Source organism: Electrophorus electricus, chromosome 17 (assembly GCF_013358815.1).
Source record: "Electrophorus electricus isolate fEleEle1 chromosome 17, fEleEle1.pri, whole genome shotgun sequence".
NCBI lineage: Eukaryota > Metazoa > Chordata > Actinopteri > Gymnotiformes > Gymnotidae > Electrophorus > Electrophorus electricus.
The window spans coordinates 17,457,577-17,476,510 of record NC_049551.1 but is presented as its reverse complement, the minus strand read 5'-3'; the positions used below and the strand labels follow the sequence as shown (position 1 = coordinate 17,476,510).

The window sequence follows — 18,934 nt, the reverse complement described above, 5'->3', positions numbered from 1 at the left end:
CTGTTGCCACTGAAGATGGTTCCAGACTATTCACTTAGGCCTCAAACTAATTACCATTTTAATTTTGGCTTCCTTATATTCCATATTTCCCTATACATGCTTGCTTTTTTGATCTTGATAGTTCAGTCTCTTTGAAAATTAACAAGAATGAAAGCTTTAGCTTTATGGTACAATATAGCATCTTAATCTGTAAATTACGTGCAGTCTTAATCTGTAAATTACGTGCAGCCACTACTGTGTTGTTTTCCATCAAATACATGTAAGTAATAATTTTCCTTTTGATTAAACTTTTTAAAGAGCATTCTGATCCACAATTGTTTCCATGGACAAGTTCCAGTTTTTGAATATTTCAGATTTATATAATTGAATGACCAGCAGACGATGAACCTGCTTGTTCCGAAGGTGACTTCTGAGGAGAGCCACACTTGACTTGGGTCCAGCAACATGGGTACAAGGGTGAGTCCTTTCAGCGAGATGCTCACAGATCAGAATACCTCCACCTGGTTAGTTTGAGTGCGGGAACCATAGCAACTGTATTTGATGAGTGATAAGGCCACAGTCTTGGCTGCATGGGTATAATGATCACATTCACAATTTAAAACAGAACACTCGAATGACAGAACGTAAATGGCACCACACTAAACTTGTAGTCTTCCAGATCACATGGAAGGAGAGACTTCTGAAGTATAGACCCTAATAGAAATTAACAAAAAATAATCCTAGATTTTTATTTAGAACAACTGCACGTCTAACTAGGAATAAAACTGACACCAATGCTCAGATTGCAACATCACACTTGGACATTTGTAAAGTTGCCTTGTGACAACATCTGCTGTAAAAAGTGCCGTATAAATAAATTTGACTTTGACTTCTCTTGGTGCCAGAGCCAGGAATCCCATTATAGCCTATAAAGGCTTTACAGCATTAACACGAAGCTCCTGAGATGTAAAGGGCCAGTAACATGGCAGATAGCTGTGGGGTAGTAAGAACAGGCACAAGGGCACATGACATAATACCAGAGTTGTATTAATGTTAAACTGACCCTTTTTTTCCACGACCCCTTTTGGTGATGTTCCTGGAAACCCATGTGTGCATGTGCAAAAATGAGGGAAGGGAAAACCGCCGTGGTTTTGAAACGTGCGGCACTGAAGCATGGTCTGTTATATCCTGAACTGGCGCTGTTTTACCTGACTGAACAGGACCGTTATCGTCACCACCGCTGGCGCACGGAGACGGCGCCCCCTCCTGGTGCCTTCTTAAAGGTATTGCAGAGGACAGCAAATGCTTATGAATATCTCTCGCCACTCCACTGACGCACATTTTCAACCCAGGTTTCTGTTTCTGTTCAGTCAGGGTACGTTTATTAGTTTACTTCTTGTTTCACTTTGCTTTAGTTAAAGAAGTGTTCCTGTATTGCATTTCTTTTATTTATTTATTTATTTATATTTTTACTTTCTTTTTTTCTGGCTGGATATGCTGTGGTGGGTTTACAATAAACCTGCACTTTTCAGCATGGCTCCCGCCATTTCGTGGCCTTCTTTGTGGACTTTTATGTGACCTCCAGCTAGTTACCTAGACCTATAAAACACATAGGTGTGGAAACATTTGATGACCAAGATAAAATATTAGTCTATACTTGTTCACATTTGGTTGTGCTTTCTGCTATTCCATTAGTATTGCAAAAATATATTGAAGGATTATTTAAATGAGCAATAAGTAATTTTGCCACTAAAAATCAGTAAACTATGTATAAAATGATTTTTATTTTTACATTTTTTCTTTTTTCAGTAAAGTGCAGCTCACATGAGATGAAGAATCAAAGATATTGGGAGAAAAAAAGCATTATAGCTCTATTAATATTTTTGTGACATCTCAGAGAGTGAACGCAGCATGAGTGCAGTGTCAAAAGACACGTTTATTAACTCGAGAGAGCAAATGAAAAAAAGACAATGACAAATAAACAGCAAAGACTCAGCACAGGCTGACTATTGAATTAACTGCAAAGCACTGCAGGCATGTTCCTAAGGGCTTAAAATCAGGTGATTAACAAGGGCCCGCTGTGCACAATAGAGAAACAAAGTGACAGCGTGAGGGAGCAGTTGTGAGTGTGACTGATGTGTGAGGAAATGACAATTTATGTGGCTAAGCAATCCTTTAAATTGCCTAGGCTGGTTAAAAAAGTCAAAACAGGACAAATTTATCATAATAATAATAATAATATTATTGTTGTTGTTGTTGTAGTAGAGTTTTAAGAGACATTCGTCAAAGTCAAGTATTCATCAAAAATGTTAAAAAACATCATAATTTGGGGCATTCATCATTCCAGTGTTGTACAGTTTCTTTCTAATATTGTTTTAGGTGAATATTTAATAGAAATTGCTGTATAGATTTTCTGGGACAGGAACAGTGTAACATGGATAAATAACATCCCAAATCCCAGAACTAGAGGAGGCTACCCTGATCCTGCTCTCTTCCTCTGTCCTACCTCCTAAAAGGCGCCACTAGTACACTACTACTACTACTACTACATACTAGTATGAAGGGACCAGGTGGTGTGTCAAAATTGGAAAAGTGCACTCACTTTGAAAATTAAAATGTTTTTTATTAAAAAAGCAAATTTACACCACTTACAGAAATACTAAATGCCAAACTGATTCACAGTATGTATTCACACATATGTTTGGCACCTCCTTAATAATTTTGTCTAAAAAAAACAACTTATATTCCCTCAGGTACAGAATGAAATGGCTAGCTAAACACAAACACCAATGACTAAAAAGTTAGTCCACATGTATGTTACCTATTACTGTAATTAATAATAGTAGTAACAAGATTTTAATTACAATGTTGTGCCCTCTTATCAGTTCATCATTCCTTCAGCGTCAAATCAACCAAAACATACAGTGGCTTTGTGATGAGGACTTTCATAAATTTACATACACAGAGATCAGCATATCACTATTGTTGAGGATTGCGAAGAAAATATATGGTGGCTGAACTCAGTATTAGACATTTAAATATTACTCAAAGAGTGATCTGTCAGCAGGTATTGGAAATCAATTCTTTGATGAAGAAGGCCACTTTTGTGAAAAATACAAACTTATTCCCTATAGTCTTGACAAAATGTGTGGATCGGTAAAACTCCTAACTTTAAAATTATTCAAGTTAATTATAAGTAAGAATTAAAAAAAAAATCTAAACCAAGGACATAAAACTCCACTTATTAATTCAATGAGATTATTTTAACTGTACCTTAGGCAAACCATCATTTCATGTTAATTAATTTGGCACAATATGCAAATAGATGTTACCAATACTGTCCACTTTAGATTATTTGTAGAACACAGATAAAAACATGTTGAGTGTATACAACACTACCACCACTGAGGAATACAGTGAATAAAGATAATGCATACACATACATCACAATCAGTTCCATTTTAAGGGCATCAACCATGGACAACTGTGTGAATGTGTGTGTGTGTGTGTGTGTGTGTGTGAGCAGAGGTAGTTTCTTTGAAAACCTTGTGTACTACACTGCAACTACTTTTACTATTTCCACACACATATACATATATATATATATATATATATATAAATACACATATACATATATACATATACACACATACACACAGTTTTGTTGGGGGTTTGTTTTACTTTTGTTTCATGTGCAGACTGCTTGTAAACATTTACTGCAGAATGAAATTTATAATTTATTCCTTTAAAGATGAGTGTAAAAAATGTAAATAAACAAAAAAAATTATACTTTCGCCATTCATACTGTGAATATTTTTTCCACTGCAAAAAGCCCAAAACTCTTGAGAACTTGTTTACTACATTCTCTGGTAAAAGAAAAGTGACATTTCAGTAATATGTTGCACCCAAAAGAGCACCTCACAGTAGCCAAAATATTTACTGGAAATTCCAGTGTACCCAAATCCTTACCAAAGTAACATTTTTAACAAAGATTCATTTTGTTACTTGTAGGACTGCATGGCATGCTGTTACATCATCCCAAATAACAATTTTTTTTATTACAGCTACATAATCCTCACAGTATTTGTTTACACTCCTGCTTGGTTAGTGTTGACTACCTTCAGTCTAGTAGTGTTCCCAAACCATTTGTGTGCTGTTCAGTATCTTCCACTATTGTGTACTTCAAACAGGCTACGTGTTACATCCATGTCATCAAATACACTAATGATGAATGGAAAATTCGTAGGGTTATTTTAACCAAACTACGCTAACACATAGCTATACTGAGCAACAGCATTATGACTGGACATACAGCAGTGACTGTGCGTTTGTGTAGCAGGCTGAGGCCTTTCATGCACTCTGGGCTTCATTACAGTGGGGCTAGAATGCCTAAGACTGTCTCGCTACTCCTCCAAAGCCTCCAGGAAGTCGGTAATGCTCTCCACCACGTAATCAGGCACAGAGTCCTTCTTCTCTGGAGAATCGCTGCCCTTGTACTCCTCTGCCTCCTTGAGGGTTGATACGCCCGTCAGGGTGAGCATCGTAGAAAGGCCGCAGTTGGTGCCAAAGAGAACGTCGGTCTCCAGCCGGTCGCCCACCATCAGGGACTGCTCCGGGTCCAGATTGAATTGGCCAGCAATGCATTCGAACATGAAGCGGCCGGGCTTGCCGATAACCGTGGCCTTCCTGTTACTGGCCGTCTCCAAGGCTGCCGTGAGACTCCCGGATCCTGCCAACAGTCAGGTAGTCAGAGTCGGTCTGTTCTACTTACAGAAGCAATACATTTACATTTGCTCAGTTAGTTATCTCATGTTCCTGAATGGATCCTATAAAACAGATCCTGCTTTACTAGTCAATCCAAACGCCACTGAATGGCCGCTTCCGCAGACTGAGCTAGCACAGGTACTGGCCTTCAGCTCTAACAAGGCGTCATGCATGTTGCTTCGCTGTTGCGCAAGTTGACCAATAGTGTAGTGAGATATAAATGCAGGAATAAGTGAGGTGCGAGCGGTGTTGAAGTACGGAACATCCTCGCTAATAGCTGCACACTAAACCCAGAAATCTTCCTTCGGAAGTCATCGTGCGACAATTAACTTGTATATCAGACTGAAGTAGTGTGTTAAGCAGTTTATTGTAGGTGTAAACCAAACGAACACCTACCTGGTGTAACTCTTCCTCCACGCAGGGGGTGCCAAGGGTCGGGGTCCGTGGCCAAAAACAAACACTCCGAGTTCCGCAAATAGCAGCAGGCTTTTGCCAACTTCAGGAAATTAAATTTTTCGTCGTAACCCACAAGGACGGCTTTGACGTCCGGATCCAGTGGACAGTCGTAAATGCTAACGTCCGGTCCATCATCGTCCTCCTCGACCATGGTTACTCCTGCGTTAAGAAGCTCTTTCTGCACTCCGTAGCAGCCGATAACGAACACCTTGCCCTGGACCCGGGCCACGTCGCGCAGGTAGGCGGCGGAGCAATACGCCGAGCTGAAGATGTCCTCCTCTGCCACGTCCGTGAAGCCCAGCCTGGAAAACTTCTGCACATAGTTCTCCCTCGGCCTGGTGCAGTTGTTGGTGACGAAGAACACTCTTTTGCCCTGCTGTTTCAACAGACGAACCACCTCCGGAGCGCCCGTGACGGCTGTTTCGCCGTTCCAGATCACCCCGTCGCAGTCGAAGAGGACGTTGCGTTTAGACTGCAGGAGCTCTTTAATCTGCGCCCCCCGGATCGTGTGGCAGCCCCCGCGACCCGCGGCGCCAGCCATCCTGATTGATGCGTGTGGCAGCGCGCTCGCCCGCGGGCCTATGACTGCGCACCAAAAACTACGTCACTTGATTGAAAAATGTCCCAGGAGTCCTGCCGGTTCGTTCACGCCTGCACGCGACACCAGGCGCGCAAGAAGAACCGCACCCGAACCTCACGCAGCACCGACACTCCGCAAGCCTCGCACCTCCCGCAGCGCACGGAGGGGCCGTTCACCGAGGCCTCGCGACCGAACCAATCCCAATCGAGCTATTTGTGGGCCCGCATTAGCCACACCTCTTCCTCCGTGTCAACCAATCACACAAGGCCGTAGAGTGGTTAACGATAGCCTATTATGATGGTTTTCAACATGGTTACAAAATCGCGAATATTTACAAGGCAACAGCAAATCGAAATGAACAAAACAACATTGTTCCGTGTAGTGATTTTTTTGCGTGTGTTTTTGTATCTTATTCTTTGATTATAGAACTGTCTTTTTAATACTTCCACCCGAATTACTTTTTTTTTCTCGAAACGAGATTAAATATCTACCAATACGGAAACAAAACTCTCGCCCCTAGAAGGTAGGTGGCGACACCGAAACCCGAGAGTTTGAACACGCACGTAGAGCAAATGTCACTCTGATGGCACAGTATGACAAAAAACCTACTTCAAGTTTTTGGAGCGAAATGGAAATCTTACAGACACAGATTCGTCCCCTGGGTATGTTTAAATCTTCAAAAAAATGAAAGGTATTATATAACTCTCACCTTTCATTGTATTGTTTTCGCCTGGCGTATTGACTGGTGTTGCCTAGTTTGTTAATGTTCATTTTTTCCCTAGAACTCTTCGACAGGTGAACGATCATTCTGACAAACAGATCAGAGATGATGAAGTGCTCAGCTCCCTCGCCAGGCTTTTTTCCGCCTTACTAAGAAGCGATTGGAGAGGCCAAAGTGAAAACCGTCTGCGTCCCACTTCATCTCAGCATACGCACTTAACTACACAAAACGCTGCGCCAGCAGGGCCGGAGTTGGCTCCCTGTGACACAGCGCTACAAACGCTGGGCTTTTACATCGACAAAAGGTCCAGCTCACTTCCGTCCGCGGGGACAGGGGTCTTCGTTACGCAAGGACACGTGCCGAAAGGCGTCGTTGTTGCTATGTATCCAGGTGGGCTGCTGTCCACCATCTAATGTGTAAAGCGCGTTTGAAAGGTTTTGCTTGAGCCCACAACGACCTTTGGGTCTCAGGGCACTTTGAAGGGTAAAACGCACAAGCCTGATATTGGAGATGTGACTGAGCCTTTACGCCCTGAACGTGAAGTGTTCTAGTCACACTCATAATATATGTCAGTGAGACGTAGCAAAATACTTGTGTTCACCCACGTTAAAGTCAGAGAAAATCGGCATGTCTTTCGTTATATTTGTTTTATGGGTTTTTTTGACCATTATATTTCCCTTTAGTAAACCTTTGATTCAGGTAGATTTTATTGCTAACCATGCAGGAGAATTCTGCAATGCAACTTTAAAGATAACTCATCATATTTTTTGTTGTTTGCTTGTTTTCACAGGAACTATCTATCAGGCAGATGATCCTATTCTGATCCAGTCGATTCGTAACCCATTTGTATTTAGATGTATTGATGGTGTTTTGATAGATGGAAATGATAAAGGGATATCCAAGCTCGTGTTCCGGTAAGTGTGAGCGAGTGCCTGTCTGCTGTGGGACATAAATGAGAATATGGCTATAGGTGCTGATTTTCCAGACTAAGATTAGATTTAAAACTAGATTAAAAAGGCCTTTCAGTTGGAAATCACCACTTTGTGACCAAGACTGGTCCAAGTGACCTACAGTAAGCCCATTTACTATTAATGCATGAACTTTATTTAATATTTGTTTCAATTTGCATAGGTCTTGCAGTGGGCGTGACAGGCTTGGGCCCTTCAGGTTGAGTGACAGCTCATGGTTAACTCCTCATCTATCAAACCCTTTAGCAGTAGGGCAGTATGTCAACAATTGCTCAAATGGCAAGTAACTGTATATATCTGCTGAAAGAAGGCAAAATGGGGGGTAGTTTTATGTTGCAATGGCATTTGGGCTGCAGAATTGGCTGCACCTTTGCCCCTAGGTGACACATAGGGTCACTCATAACAATCCTATCCTCTCATTTGTCCTTAGATAAGGCTGCCAATGTCTGCTATCAGGAATTTGATGTTCCTGATGGTTTTCCCTTAGAGCTCCATCAGTATTTTCCCAATGTGAATTACAGACCTGATGTACAAAGGTGAGACTCACTATGATATTCTGGAGTATGTTCAGCTAAACTCATTAGGGTTTCTGCACAGTACTGTTGAAGCATGTGTTGCTTATAAATAATTCTTCTGGTTTCTTTTTCAGACCTTTACGTTGTGTCGTCCTTGTGTCGCTAAGAGCCATTCACAGGGGTGAAGAATTGTTCTCCAACTACTATACCATTGTTCACTAGTGTGATTGTGGTACAAATAAGTGCAATATGTTGATTTTCTTTTTCTAGAACCCTTTTAGAAACAAGTGAACAAATAAATTATTAATCCAAATAACATCTAGGAAACAGTTACCCCCCCCCCCCCTTAAAATTCTTAGAGACATCAAATCTATTGATGTAGATTTGGTGTCTGATGGTAGTTTTGGAGATATAGTGACTCCAAGATGCAACTTTTTCCTGTAACTCCAACAGTGGTCCTTGAGGGTTTCTTTCCTCTTACCGTCCTCCCAGTGCATGGGAGCAACATACACTATGGTCCGTAAGAGGCAAGACTGTCACTGTTCCAGTTGATTAGAGTTTTTTTTTTCTTGCCATAAATGTAAATGCAAGCAAGTAGCTACTTTTTTTCTAGCCAGTCCCTGACTGAAACAGGAAGTCATGGATTACTGTGCATTATGATCACCTCAAAAAATGCTTGTTACATTTGGTTTCTAGGAATTTCTAAGGGTGCCTAGAATTGTGGCCATGTGGATTTGTTAAATATGATTTCTTAATGACAGATTTGGTCTCAGAAGTACTACTTAGAGGGTGGGTTGTGTTTCATTTTTTTCAGTGAGATGAATTTGATTCTTCAAAAGGTGAACTTTTAGCCCTTTTTAGTTTTTAGGGCTCCCCCCCCCCCCCCATTTTATAAAGTGAGAGCTTAAGCAAAAGTCATAATATTTCCAGAACTTTATTCCTGGATCTGTTTGCCAGTTATTTAAGTATAACATAAAATAGAAAATAAAAACCAACAAAACAGAAACAGTGTCTATGTACAAACATTATGAATGATAAAATTTGTTTTTAAGTAGTAATTGCTGTTTGATTGTCTATTTAATACTATAATTTCTTTACACCAAAACAAGTGTCAAAGGAAAATTTATGGTAATGCTTTTCTTTTCCCCAGCACAAAAAGTAAATGCATGAAAAATGACTGTTTACTAAACAAAAACATAACATTATTCTGATAAGGAGGGTTTTTAAATTTACATTTAAATTTTTGCCCCTGCAAGCAAACAACCATCACTACATTTACAACAATTTTAAGCTAGTACTTTTCATACAAACTTTGGACATGAATAAGTTACTTCACCAACACAATTTCCTAAAGCTCTGTTCAATCCTGGGAGGGACAGGAGAAATTGATTGCACAACCTACAGGACTTAAATTGAGAATATTGTTTTAAGTGTATTAAATGATATCAATACACATCCTTCAAGTATGTAATGAAAAACAAAAACATAATTGAGAATTCTGGCCTTACATACAGGAAACAATTTTACAGAGCATGAACCACCCTTGGGTCACTCTTCTGCAATGCACCATTTCTTGCCAGTCTTAAAATCCTCTATAAGGACCCCAGACCATAAAAACGGCAAAAAGCTTTGTTTTCTCCCAGGCCATCGTCTTTAGAAGTGTTTTCCCAGGTAGATTTAACATGCAAGGTTTTTTTTTTTTTTTTTTTTTTTTTTTTTTAAATAAGCAACAAGTGTTAAGGCAACACTGCAAATAGGGCCTTGCCTTAACCAGCAAACATTCTTCCTTCCACATAGATCATTAACCCCCAAGACTTTATAATACTGTGTGAAGACCAAGCACATACAGCCTGTACTGATGCGCCAAGAGCACGTCTCTGAGCCGCGCTAGCCACCGTGGACAGCTTGGCTTCACACACCCTCTACTGCACACTGAACACACCACACCCACTCGCAGTTTAAGTGAATAAATAAATAAATAAATAACTCTTTTCTTAAGCGAATCTCTTGTAAAGCAAAACCAACAAAAAATATATATATTATCAGCTAAATGGTAAAGCAATTAAAGGCATTTCTGTGGAATACTTAAATTACAGACTCAAAAGCACAGATTTCAGTTTTAAGGTTCAAGTCTGTTTGCCAAGGAAGAGAAAGTGGGAAGGTTATGTTGGTGTCTGTACATATTTACAAATTATTGCCATGTAAGAGTACGTAAGAGTTCACAAAGGAAAACCATATTGAGGTAAATACACTTGATCATGTCAGTAAGGGTGATGAACAACAGTGCCAGAACATGCTCACCAAACAAGAACACTTGACAAAAGATGAAAAGTCTAAAAATTTGTTCTGTTCATGGTCAGCCTAGACAAACACACACTTAATCATTCATGGATTTACATTTTGTGAACACACAATTAGTCAGTCATTCTTGTTTGTTCAAATAAGGTAACTGACAACCATGTCTAAGTCTAAATTACTGTAATAAATGCATAGATAAATTTAGGTCAACAGTGGAATCCCTTTGTGGACCATTTAGAAACATAGTCGGTTCTTCTGTTTTGAGCACAACGTCTCTAACTGAAATCTTTCATACCACATCTTGCAACAAACCCTGGCAGTGAGAAGGGTAGGAGTTACATGAAGCAGTGAACCTGCGTGCACATGCACGCACACCTTGGGATGAGCCAATTCTTGACAGAAACACAAAATGTCCCAAATAACACCTGTAACAATTTGTCGCAAACCTTGCTAAAGATATCCATGCAAACCATCACACTTCAAATAAAGGGTCACGCTATGAAAACAGAACAGGGACATAACTGATCTCATGCCAGAAATTCACACTTTTCAAAATAATATTAAGAGTACAGCTTCGGTTCGCACCACAGTGACCAATATGCAGTCCAATGGTATGTATAACAATAAATACCCCCCCCCCCCATGAATCAACCACCATGTGATTACAAAGCAAGATGCAAAATGGAGCGTAGAAAGAGCATAAATAAATGATTTAAAAAAAAAAAAAAAAAAAAAATTGTTTTATCGCAGTTTTCTCCTTCCGACAGCCAAAAAGATCTTGTGAAGCACTCAAAAGGGGGGTGGGGGGGGGGGGGAAATGACGATCATAATTACTGATCATTTATATAAATCTACAAATCTTTGTTGCAGCTACAATAAAGCTCAACTGCCCATATATAAAGTAATTTCTGAGGAACTGGAATCTTCTTTTTGACAAGTAAGTGACTAATGCTTTGCAGTGCCACTTGAATGTACATTGACGATGAGATGAACTTCCCCTGGTACTTGCTGTTCCATTTTGAAAAGTGTTCCTTTAGGATGCACAATGGCTCCATTTACAAAAAACAAAAACAAAAAACATTTTGCTCCAAATAAAACTCATTTCCATTTGGTGTCGTCACATAAAAGCTATGTGAGCTGAGGCCAGGCACAGGTACTGGTCTGCCCTGCCTTGCTCTGGCAGTCAGTCAGTCACCACAAAACAGACACCTCGTCATTGGTGGAAGGGGAAAGTGGATGAGACATTTCTGCGACTTTTGTGGGAACTACTGACATGAAGCGAAAGTGCAGACCTTTCACTCCTACCACAAGTTCAGCTTCCACAGTATTCGGACAAGATACATATGACACTTTCCAAAATATTCCAGACTGAAAATAAATGGCTGTATTAACTCTTGAGAACTCAAGATTAAGATCTGTACAATAAGACATCACTGATGTCATAGTAAAAAAAGGAATCTGTACATATATACACGCACATGTACATGATTAAAAACCCAAAAACAACGACGAAAGAATTTCAGTTTCCAGTGAGGGGCTATGTACATGGCTCAACCACCAGAGGTGCCGGCAGGGAGGCGATGAAGTCACTCGGACTGCAGCGCCGTGTGCTGGTGCCGGCCGTGGCCTCCCATGTACCCGCCGGCCTCGCTGGCCGACAGACTGCCAAAGTCAGTGACGGAGACGGCCATTTTAGCACTGGTGATGTGGTGGGCGTGGCCCTCAAAATCCATGCCCACAGTGCGACCGCCCACCTCGTTCAGGAAGGGCTCAGATAGGCCCATCTTAAGCCGCTTGGCTGCGGGTCTCTCACAGCCCTCGCCGCACACGCCCAGCTGTCCCAGGTCTGAATGGTAGAAGCCAGCGTCCAGCAGGTTGAGGCACTCGCCGTCGCCATTGCTGGAGAAGCCGAGGGGTTCATCGTGGCCCAGGGGTCCGCGGTGAAGACCATCCAGCGGTGAGAAGCTGTAGGAATCCAGGCAGCTGGTGTCTCCAGGGTTGCACACTGACGCCACGCTGCTGGTTAGGGCTGTTGAAAGAGATAAAGGGATTTAATCACAGTCAAGTCTCTGCCTGCAGGAGGGACCTGGTTTCATCACAGCATTAATCAATGTAACCTTTCACACCAGCTGCGTGTGGTACATGCCACTGCAGTGGTAAATGCTCATGAACGTTTTTTTTGCATGCCACATGTGACAAACCAACAGTTTCTAATTAGAAACAGTACAAAATTAAATAAATATTCCTGCTATATCTTGCAATCTAGGCCCATAAACAAAACAGAAAACAGCTATCCTAAGCGAATAGCCATCTTTTTACTTAAGAGTATTAATACATACCTTGAGGGAGAACTAGCTTAGGAGTTAACTTTTCTAAAATGTTACTATATCAGTAATTTTTTCAAAGGAAAACTTTCACAAAACCCCTCCGAACAGAAGCTGTTCTTAGATTATACCACACGGGATAACACTTTAACCGTTACCGAGGTGTTAATAGATATTTGATCATCATTCCTATGGGAGTAGGCTACCATTAAGCTCATACCCTTCCTGTTGTCACTGTGGCAATATTTTGCACTGAGTCGTTATACATGTGGACCACCGTGGCAAGCATCGTTGAGTAGCTGGGCTTGCCGCACTCACTGCAGCGCTTCTGGGGTAAACTGGACTTTATGGTGTGGCAGACTCACCGGAGAGGTCGCTGGCAGTAATGGAATTGAGAATGTTGATCTGCTGGTCGGAGGACTCCATCCTGCCACCACTGCTGGAGCAGACCGATCCCGAACCGTCCACCAGACCCTCAGCTTCGTCCACTAGACGGTCCATCAGGTCCCTGAGGGGCCAAAATGCAAAATGGAGAGGGGTCAACCCTCAACCTTTCCTCACCAAAGGTTCTTGACATTGTTCTATAGAGATTAGTCACAAACACCAGGTTTTTAATCATTTTCCTCAAATTTCTCATCTCAACGGCTAATGTTTTCACACCAGAATGATCATGTAAGAAACTCACGTTACACCAGGATAGCTGCTGAACTTCTTCTTCCCAAACCGGTTTTGTTGGACGAAGAAGTCAAACCGTTCCGACTTTTTCCACATGTAGTAAAATGCGACACATTCCGCTACAGTCCTCGTGTTCACCTTGAAAAACACAGAGAAGAGAAGAGAAAAAAATAATTCAATGTCTACCTGGGAAATCCCAGCCCAAATCCACCAAAACAAGACATTCATTTAAGGAATTTAGCTGACACTTTTATCCAAAGTGACTTACAATTATGAATAAGTACAACTTGAGCAACTGAGGGTTAAGGGTCTTGTTCAGGGGACCAACAGTGGCAACTTGGCAGTGGTGGGGCTTGAAACAGCAACCTCTGCCACATTCACTTACTTTGTGCTTCTGAATGAGATGGAAGTTCTTCTCATACAATAAAAGAGCATGTTCAAAGTTCCTACATTCTTCTTCAGACCACGGGAGCATTTCATCTGGAAGGAAAGGAGAGTAAGTATCATTCTGGAGCTCTATCGAACACTCAAGAACCTTGCATAATGACATGGGTACCAACATACCCTTTGAAGACTTTTTATTGCTCCGATAGCGCTCAAGACCTTCATGCACGTTGTAATTGCACGTAACGAGCTCATACAAAGCCTACAGGAAACAGAGGCATCAATTAGAAACTTTTGCAAATTTCGATTCTACAAAATTATCCTAATGTATTATTAAAGGCAGCAAAGGATTTGACTGAAACATGGGTCCCTCATGCATGAAAGCCTATAAAGTCAAAAGATTTACCCCAAAGCAGGACTAAAGGACATTGTGAATTGTACCTGTTCGTTGTCTTTAACTAGACCTTCTCCATCTCTGCCCACAGCCCCATCAGCACTCGACAGGGTGGCCTTGTGCAGGAAGTCTTTCACTTTTGCCTCTGATAACATATCTGGTCGCCACAGTAACTGATCTTCAACTTCATAAACTAGAGATTGAAAGAAACCATTTTGAACTGAACACCAAATGTCAATTATTTAATGTGAGTAGTTTAATTATGACATGTGACTATGGCGCTTACTCATCTTCACCACAAATGCCTGGTTTTATCATCATGTACTATTCCACATTTCACAATACAAGACCTCATGATAACTGCACACTTTCGCATCTTATCCAAAATATGACACAAAATATGTTAAAAAATCCAGGATTGACTGTTACAATTTATGTAAATTTAGCAACTTACCCTTCTCATGTACACTGTAGCAGCTAAGACTGGGAATTTCAGCCTGGTACTGAGATCCAACCATGATTTCCTGTTTAAGCAAGATGAAATATTTAATGCACACTCCATTATAAGAAAGACATTTGCTGCAACAATGCAAAGAACCTAATAATAAACCAAATGAAGGTGGACGTCAAAAACATTTTCAGCCTTCTCACCTTTCGTGAGTCCTCAGTGTTCAGACCTTCCTCTTCGCCTTCAGACTCCTTGTCTCCATCATAAATAGTGTTAGCTGCAAAAACAGAAAGAATGAGTTTGCATATTAGATGACATTAGTGCACTATTTCAAACAATACTGCCACTTTTCCCACAGCAAGGTGCCTTTCATGTTATACTCAACCTCCCATAAATACACTATTGCTTAACCATCTTAAATTGTCTAATAAGGTCACAGTAAAAAAAAAAAAAAAAAAAAAAAGAGAAACGACTTCAGCCAATGACTCCATATCTCTTCTGCTCACACAAAGGAAATCATATCATGCCCCTACCTTGTCGATCATTGGCTACATTTACATGCAGCCTGATAATCTGTTAAGAATCCGATTAATAGCTCAATCAGAATAAAATGTCCATGTGAACACCTAAATCAGAATAGACTACTTCTGAGGCCACTACGAATACAGTTCCTACCTGACTGAAAGAGGTGGGTAATCCAGTACATAATTAATTCAATAAAAATAATAGCCATGTAAATGCCTGTATCTGATAACATTCATAATCAGAAACTTTGAGAATGTTCTCTGCATACGAATTTGCATTATAACAAGCCAGGAACTGGTCTGCAGGGGATACAAAGTTTATTCTTCAAACTTGAAAAGAGTCAGCAGGACGGACGGATGCAAACCTCGCAATAACAAACTGTTCAGTCAAGCATAAGAGAAAATCTATAAAATCTATAAAAGCATGAGAATGTCACAATGTTGCAGGACATGTAGTCCACCTCTCGCTGCTTCTGAAAACAGAAAACTCAGGTAATACACTACTGCTCATCTCGCTATGACTGGACTCACATGCTGCTCACTGTCATGGTACCACGTACACCAAGTGGTGCACTACACATGTGTGTAATTTGGGTCCGATTACTTGTACTGTGCATGTAAACTGAGATTTATCAGATTGTTGGGTAGTGTGTGCGTACAAACAGCCCAGTCTTAATCTATAACCAAAATGAAATCAGTCGGACTGGCAAAACATTTGGCATGTAAACCAAGCTATCGTCTCCAACCTCAAGCCCCCTACAGTATGCACAGAGGAAAAATAATGGATGACCAGTGTGCTGCTGGCTTTGAACTCTAGATGTACACAATCCTGTTGGTAGAATTCAGTTCAACATCCAACACCTCCATGAGCAAACTCCCATGAACAAATGCACACCATTCATGTCCACAAATTAATTTACAATTTAATAGTCTTGGCTTCTGGATTTTTCCACCCAGGTTATATTGCAGAGGACCACTTCTACAGTAAAACTCCTGAAACAGGCTCAACCAATCAGAACTGTGGTGGAAGGGTCGTTTCTCCCCCCAATCACACTGACTGTGTCACTATCAACACTGATGACTATGGTGGCAGCGTGCCCTCTCCCATTTATGATTCCAGAAACATCTGTGATCCATCAAAGTAACTGAGTTAAAATTTATTACTATTCATGTAAAATTACGCACAAATCACAACTACATTGACAAAAAGTAGGAAATAGAGGCTGAAAATCTCATGTCACTAATTTGGAACTCAATAAAATAAGCAAGAATTACACTTTTGCAAATACACCCCATAAGATCAACCATATTAATGTAGGAAGGAGCTTCAGATTTTCTCTAGCCTTTTTTTTTATATTTCCACTCTCAAACAAGAATGCAATTATCTTTATGTAAACAGCAGTGTAATGCATGCACATTCTGTGCCAACGGAAAAAGCTCAGCATTAACCATCACAGGGGAGTACTACCTGAAATGCTGCATTTTCCATCATCATCTGCTTTGGCTTGCAAACACCCTGCCCCAAGGAAACTACAGTTCATCGTCAGGTCTGTTCAGCTACTCACAGGCTCTGGCATGGTACCCACCAAAGATTTGCCCGAATCCAAAATACAGACAACACAGCCCACAACCAATACCAACCAGATGGCCACCTGCTCGTAACATGTCGCTCCAGAAAAACTCTTTCATTTCACTCAAATCTAAGATGACCTGTCAGAGCACCACTCGAGATAAGTCAAACCTGTTTTTTAATCAAAATGACATGCTGTAAAAACATATTATACCTATTAAACAATAACAGAACTTACAGCGAAGAGTTCTGGGAAAGAAATCGGTGGTTTCATGTGATGTCACTGACGGCGTGAGATCATCTGCAGAGGACTGGGTTTCTTCATCATCACCAGACAACAGATCTTTAGCTATCTCCTCCTGGCCAACAAAAAAGGGAATTTTATAATTGCATTTAAAAAGGGGAATAAACATTCAATTAATGACTTTACTGATGTCTCCTTGTATCCAGTTTAAATTGTGTCAAATATGATCATAAAGCATTATTTAGACATTCATTCATCTGATCGAAACCAAGTCAGAAACAGAAAACATTAAATATATTAATATATAAAAATGTACATTAATATTAAAAAACAACAAAAGGAAACCCTCAGAAACTACAGCATTGCAATGGTAACTTACTTTGTCTAACGTCATGTCAGGCAAGTCATCTGTCAGTTCAACTGAGGAGCTGTCCGCACTCGAACCTCCAGCAGTGCTGACTGATGGTTCATACCTATACAGGGCCAGCAGCTCTTCCAAAGGCATGTTACCCTCCTGACAAATGACATTTTGGTTAACCAGACTCAACACTTATAGAGACGAGAGAATCTGCTTCTGCAGTGACGAAACAGACGTTACCTTCTCCAGATCTGCGATCTCCGAGCTGCTGTTTGACTCTCCTTCGCGCATCTCCTCTTCCTCTAGCGTATGCTCATCATCATAGTCATGGACCAACATGTCTGCCGTTGGGTCAAAGTCGTGATCCTCCGATGACAAAGAGCCAACTGCAAATAATACGGACAATTAAGCTTATTGACAAAATATGCAGATGAGTTATGGAGTCATTGTGTAACATCCAAATCACAATTTTGCACCCTAAAAAATAAATAATTAAGTTGAATTTCTAGGTATAGAATAATTTACCTGGGCTTGTACTTCCTAAGGAAGCCTGCAACATAAAAGGAGGGAAAAGATTTCAGGAAACGCAAGCAACATTTTAAATGAAACGGATATGCTCTGTAGAAACACATTTAACTTGAGCCTTATCTGAACTCCATCCAAGAAAGGAATGTCCGTGCATGGAAGTTATTCCACATTTGATTACTAATCACTAAAAAAACTAGCTTCCAAGTTCGAGAACACTGCTGTAAAGTCAAATCATCATTTAAGACCATTCAAATGATCTGTGAGGGTGTGTTACTGTGCCATAAATACAAATACAACAGCCAGCCAGACAGATATCATCATTATTACAGTTAAGATAGACGCTTTCCCGAACTGATGTCGTCACTTTCCCGAGGCAATCCAGCCAGCTAGCTATTACAGCAAGCCAACCTTCGTCTAATGCATGCATCAAAAACATTATATTATTACTAAGTAAAGCGCTCTTACATACAACTGTACACGTTCAATTTATATCGTTACCTCGCACCGCACACGCTTGAATATGCAGATTTAAAAAATATAATTGATGTTGCAATCACGGCTAGGTAGAGCCAAAAACGGCTACACCATTCAAAAGATGAACCCTCCTACGCTGTTATCTTAGCTAGCAGCAGAACAACTGTTCTAAACGGCAGCGTTAGCCAGGCAAGCTAACCGGGCTAGCTAACAGCTAACCGGCTAAGCAGCTAGCGAACTGACGGCCTAAAACCGACGAAAGGAAACCCGATCAGCATTTAGTCATCTTTTTCGCGACAACTGCTATTATTTTCCACACAAAATCTACGTTTCTTGAAAGTAAGATGTTCACCGTAATAATCATATGCGAATTGTTCGATATAAGAGCAAACAAGAAGAGAAATTAACATTAAATATGTGTAGCTTAGCCCATCTTTTTTTTCAAGCTTACCTCCGCCATATTGGTACCTTTCGGATACTAAACGGGCTTCACGATGGAACCCGGATTGATGAAGTAGACCAATAAAAACAGGGTATCCCCGTACTCGTCACTGATTGGCTACACGAATTGAACCCCAGGCCCGCTTGGACATGGATATCGACCCCACACGCTTCCCTGCTCAGAGCTCTGGCTGTGTTGAGGATTCTCTCATCTCATACATCGGACTACATTTCGTTCGTGGGCGTTGATGTTCAGTGTGCATACAATAGTAAATTAAAGGAAATTAAT

The 18,934-nt window shown here is 40.8% G+C and overlaps 3 protein-coding genes across 3 annotated transcripts; 1 reads left to right on the top strand and 2 right to left on the bottom strand.

The window, feature by feature from the left end:
- Positions 1–3,594: 3,594 nt before the first annotated feature.
- Positions 3,595–5,926, bottom strand: pdxp (pyridoxal (pyridoxine, vitamin B6) phosphatase). The gene is made up of 2 exons (XM_027020285.2): positions 5,140–5,926; positions 3,595–4,708 (listed from the first exon to the last, which is right to left on the bottom strand). The coding sequence occupies exons 1-2, from the start codon at positions 5,738–5,740 to the stop codon at positions 4,383–4,385; spliced, it is 927 nt and encodes a 308-aa protein (XP_026876086.2). The 5' UTR covers positions 5,741–5,926; the 3' UTR covers positions 3,595–4,382.
- Positions 5,927–6,272: 346 nt separating this feature from the next.
- Positions 6,273–9,700, top strand: setd9 (SET domain containing 9). Its single transcript, XM_027020296.2, has 6 exons — positions 6,273–6,470; positions 6,562–6,890; positions 7,291–7,414; positions 7,632–7,747; positions 7,899–8,004; positions 8,118–9,700. The coding sequence occupies exons 1-6, from the start codon at positions 6,373–6,375 to the stop codon at positions 8,203–8,205; spliced, it is 861 nt and encodes a 286-aa protein (XP_026876097.2). The 5' UTR covers positions 6,273–6,372; the 3' UTR covers positions 8,206–9,700.
- On the bottom strand, positions 8,542–18,691 carry mier3a (mesoderm induction early response 1, family member 3 a). The gene is made up of 13 exons (XM_027020271.2): positions 18,656–18,691; positions 17,728–17,752; positions 17,443–17,588; positions 17,224–17,358; positions 16,839–16,959; positions 14,710–14,783; positions 14,513–14,582; positions 14,106–14,251; positions 13,845–13,926; positions 13,666–13,760; positions 13,291–13,418; positions 12,971–13,113; positions 8,542–12,310 (listed from the first exon to the last, which is right to left on the bottom strand). Exons 1-13 carry the CDS (start codon positions 18,662–18,664, stop codon positions 11,868–11,870), a joined length of 1,617 nt encoding a protein of 538 aa, XP_026876072.2. The 5' UTR covers positions 18,665–18,691; the 3' UTR covers positions 8,542–11,867.
- Between the last annotated feature and the right edge of the window lie 243 nt (positions 18,692–18,934).

Excerpts from the sequence above, each read along its gene's own strand:
- setd9 (XM_027020296.2), top strand. The coding sequence starts at position 6,373 with ATGACAAAAAACCTACTTCAAGTTTTTGGAGCGAAATGGAAATCTTAC. Across the intron at positions 6,471-6,561 it reads AATCTTCAAAAAAATGAAAG|AACTCTTCGACAGGTGAACG; the intron begins GTATTATATAAC and ends TTTTTTCCCTAG. Across the intron at positions 8,005-8,117 it reads TACAGACCTGATGTACAAAG|ACCTTTACGTTGTGTCGTCC; the intron begins GTGAGACTCACT and ends TTTCTTTTTCAG.
- pdxp (XM_027020285.2), bottom strand. The coding sequence starts at position 5,740 with ATGGCTGGCGCCGCGGGTCGCGGGGGCTGCCACACGATCCGGGGGGCG. Across the intron at positions 4,709-5,139 it reads TGGAGGAAGAGTTACACCAG|GATCCGGGAGTCTCACGGCA; the intron begins GTAGGTGTTCGT and ends GACTGTTGGCAG.
- mier3a (XM_027020271.2), bottom strand. Across the intron at positions 14,583-14,709 it reads ACACTGAGGACTCACGAAAG|GAAATCATGGTTGGATCTCA; the intron begins GTGAGAAGGCTG and ends TTGCTTAAACAG. Across the intron at positions 13,927-14,105 it reads TAGTTAAAGACAACGAACAG|GCTTTGTATGAGCTCGTTAC; the intron begins GTACAATTCACA and ends TGTTTCCTGTAG.